Here is a 4,438-nt window from a genome sequence, read left to right as displayed (position 1 = left end):
TCTCTCTCTCTCTCTCTCTCTCTCTCTTTCTTTCTCTCTCTCTCTCTCTCTCAATACATTTGGCTTTATTTAATATTCAATTCTTTGAAGATGAAATGGTGTTTGTTCACAGGAATATAACCCTCAATGATAGTCTTTGCCCAAACATAGGATTAATCCATGTTCTAAACCAACATTTAAAATATATGATGAGCCTTATGATTCGACCTCAATGCTTAATAAAATGCACTTCATCATAACACCAGCATTTGTGGAGTTGCTTTGCTCCAGGACCTTCACTGCTCTCTGCTTTCCCATTCATATTAACAAAACATACAGATGGAAACATAAAATATATGAAAAGCCTTAAGCATTAGTGACATTACTTGGGAGAGGGGTTGGCTGGTCTGTGTGATTGCTGAGTTGCTGAATGGAAGTGTTTTGTGGTCTGTGTGAAGAAGTAACTGAATGACACTCGTGAATGTCTCACAGAAGGTTTTATTATCACACATAAAGTCAAACTGTGTCAGTCTTTCACAAATAACAACAGCAATAATTACATACTGGGAGAGAGAAATACAGCTTGGAGTTTATGACACACTATAGATGCGGCAACATGTGGCTGACCCAGCATAACTGGTAGTAATTGTACTACATTCATGGTGACAGAGGTTCTTGGTTATCTGTTAGAGTCATCTGTGTGGGCTGTCTGGTGTGGCAAGAATGGAGACACATATGGCACAACTGCCTCAACATTCTGCAATTAATTACTGCCAAAAGTGGCCTTTTGATAGAACACCAGGAGAAGATTCTAGATCAGGGGTTCCCAACTGGAGTCCACATGGACCCCCAGGGGTCCACAAGTAAAAAATTGTAATTTGTGGGTCCATATATAAATTTTATTTACTAGGAGAGGTACCACCTGTATTTATTGAAATTTTCAAGATTTGTATTTGGAATTTATGTTAAGAATATAACGAAATTGTTTCATTGTTAGTTTTTGCTAATGTGCATATATGGGTTCCATAGATGATAAGATAGCTCTCAGGGGGTCCAGAAGCAACATAAGGTTTGGAACCCCTGTCTAAATTGAATCATGCAATGGCTTGATGCTGATTGGCTGCTTAATAGACCAATCACGTGAAACTATTGTAGCTTGCTCATGATGTCTGACCACGTATCCAGGGATTTGGTTTCAAACCTCTGCTACAGTGAACTTAATGTCTGGCAATGGTTTCTCTGGTTTGACTCGAGGCCATTTTATATGAATTTGTGAAAAGAGAGGGAATCTGGTTTATCTCTATCACTGGTAATTAGTGTAATGAATCTGAAAGGATGTAAAGTAAAATCAACCTTTTGAACTAAGACAATGACCACCAAACAAAGAAGGGCCACAAACCCCTTTGAAGGGTCTCTAAAACTGAGACGTAAAAAAGAAAATGCAGACCAAACCTGGGATTAAAGGTTGGAGTACAATATTAAACCAGGAGGCAAGTGATTAAGTTGGAAAGTTGATTGCTTAATTAATGAAGTGATTAACTGGAAATGGATGTCTTGGTTATGGACAGGATCTTCATTGATTAGCAACATTTTCTTCTACATAGCATGTTTAACAAAGTTTGTGGACGTGACTTCTGTACAAAGTGGTGCCTGGTGAGGGGTTTCTACAAGGGAAGGGGGCAAGTAAATCACTCCGAGACATTTCTGAATGTTTACTGATATTTCATTCAAAAAAGATTCCCATTCAAAAGACAGGATGGAACTGGACAAATCTTTAACTGGTTATGGATTTGCTAAATGCCAACTGTCACTATATATATTTCCATCATATGTTTATATATATATATATATATATATATATATATATATATATATAATTTATATTTATTTCCAGCTTGTTATATGTATATATTCACATTGTTACATATCCATTTTGTTATATATATATGTCTCCCTATTGGAGTAAAGACTGTTTACCAATATAACATGGCAGTCCTGGTTTAGGACAAATGTTACTGTAATTTAGCCCCAGGAGACATTGTCTCCAGCTGGCTATACAACACGATTTGTGTCCTTATATTTTCAAACAAGGGAATCTAGCACCCCCACTCAGCTAAATTACAGCAACATTCGTCCTAGACCAGGACTGCCATGTTATGTTGGCAAACAGTCTTTACTCCAAAGTACTGTTGGTGAATATCTCTCTTGTTGTGATGAGATTTAAAAATAGTAATGTTTTAATGTATCCCTATTGTTTCATATTTTCCAGCCAGAACAGAAGAAGGCAAGAAAGAATTAATCTTCCTGAGTGACCACAATCCAATGCAGCTGAGCAAAATCTGTGCCTCCTGTTGATGCTGTCTTTGATTTAGTGATTGTATATAGAAAATAAAATATTGGTCAGTTTATTGCAGTGTTGTTTCATTCCAAAATCTGAAGAATCTCTTTGGAAATTTAATGACATCGAATATAAAGTCAGTGCATTTTGCAATGAGTTGATATTTGTTTATTAATAAAGATGCATCGGTTGAATAGGTCTACAAATTCTGACATTGTTTCGAGGAATATTACTTTATAACTATAAAACATCAATTAACTTCAACAGAGCTGACAAGGAGCCTCAAACTGCTGAAACCAGCTGCTAAACCTCCCTTGAGTTACACGTTTACTATTTTAAATAGAGAAAGGAAACACTTTATCTAATGTTCTGGTAAATTGTTCTTAAAAGGTGTGCTGTCTGAAATACATGGAGCTTTTTTTTTTTTTTTGGAAGAGATGTTCTTTGTCAAATGGATAGAAGGAAAACAGAAGGGAAAAAGTAATGTGTGATTATCAAAGAAGAAGTATACAGAATAATGGTGGTGAGGGAGTAAACAGGGTTTGTGGTTTCTGGCAGAGAAGAGTGAATTAATGATGGACAGGTTCAGAAGAAATTAAATATAGAAGTGTAGTGTGTGTGTGTATGTGAGAGAGAGAGAGAGAGAGCAAGTGTAGGAAATTCAGTGTGCAAAAGAGGTGTGTGATGTTGATATTATAAAATGATGTAATGTTAAATCACAAAGACAATATTGACAACTTTGAGGAAGGAAAAAATGTTCTTTGATAGTTGAATTAACGTAGAATATGTTAAAATGATATAGATAGAGAGGTAGCACTTTTTATATACAAAATAATAATTAAATATGTTTAACAATATGAATGTTACATATTTTAATGAAACTTTTAAATTTGGCCAGCTTTTAATGTTTAAATTAGTTCTGAGACTCTCAGAGAATCTGAAATGCCATTTTATTGTCTTTTAATAGTTTCATGAATGAAAACGTTCACCCACATCTGTGTGCCATACCAAAATGACAGATGTAAGTCTTGGCAAATTTTCTTAGTTTCCAAAACTATTTGCAGAATAATGATAGCCAGAAATTAATGCCATCATCTGAAAGTGAGGTTGGTGGGGAGACATCAAAATGAATCTTGCAATAAGCTGGCTGTTTTTCAACATCATTATCACCATCATTATTTAACACCCACCTTTCCATACTTGAGTAGGTCGACAGAATTTGTTGGAACAGATTTTTTAAAGCCTGACACCTCGAAGAACTTTTAGTTCAATGAATTGTCTCTAGTACTTGTTTTTTTTTTTTTGTTTAGGCCTAGTACTTATCCTATGAGTCTCTTTTGTTGAACTGCTAAGTTATAAGGATGTAGACACAAAACACTGATTGTCAATTGGGGGAGTGGGGTAAACATGGACATAAAGACACATACACATTTATGATTGCTTGTTTCATTTCCTGTCTAACAAATCCACTCACAAGGCTTTGCTCAGCCTAGGGTTATAGTGGAAGACAGAGTGGGACTGATCCCAGAACCATATGGTTGGGAAGCAAGCTTCTTACCCAACAGCCACACCTGCACCCGTATGATGGCCTCCTGATTCTCTCTCTTTTTTGCTTTCATCAAGTGACTCTAAACCAATAAAATATTCAAAGACACAAACTTTGACGTCAATCCTTCTTACGATAATAATATTGAACATGGAGATCAGGATGTGTAAAAGACATGAACCCAATGAACAAAAACCATAATTTACCGTTCTCGGAAGAATTTGGACACTTCATTTCGATTTTATAAGTCAGTGGAGGAGATGTAGAGGCCATGATGCTTGTATTCCACAGTCTCAACTAGAGGGATTGATGTGAAGATGGAACCGTTGTAGGGTGACGGCTACCACAGAAGAAAAAAGATGGGGGCAGCAAGGCATTTTCAAAGGATATCAGTTCTGCACGAGGGAGGGGGAAGATTGGACAAAGTGTTTAGAGCAGGGAGGTGGAGTGGTGGTAGTGTTTGATGAGTGTGTGTGGTGTTTGGCTAATTAAGATGACACTAACATTTCCTATTGTGGTAGAAATACAAATATATTCAGTAATATATGTTTGTTTTTATTTCTTTGTTGGGACGA

General features: G+C 36.2%; 1 protein-coding gene across 1 annotated transcript in view; it reads left to right on the top strand.

Moving 5' to 3' along the window:
* LOC106884486 (28S ribosomal protein S29, mitochondrial) overlaps positions 1-2,387 on the top strand; it is a 44,553-nt gene extending 42,166 nt beyond the window's left edge. The window contains exon 13 of the mRNA XM_014935897.2: positions 2,249-2,387. Within this exon, the coding sequence (XP_014791383.1) occupies positions 2,249-2,334 (86 nt within the window). The 3' untranslated portion in view covers positions 2,335-2,387. The remainder of the gene's footprint in view (positions 1-2,248) is intronic.
* Positions 2,388-4,438: the final 2,051 nt, after the last annotated feature.

The sequence above is a fragment of the Octopus bimaculoides genome, chromosome 12, assembly GCF_001194135.2.
Source record: "Octopus bimaculoides isolate UCB-OBI-ISO-001 chromosome 12, ASM119413v2, whole genome shotgun sequence".
Taxonomy (NCBI): Eukaryota; Metazoa; Mollusca; class Cephalopoda; order Octopoda; family Octopodidae; genus Octopus; species Octopus bimaculoides.
The sequence above is the reverse complement of the archived record's forward strand: the minus strand, read 5'-3'. Positions and strand labels throughout refer to the sequence as shown.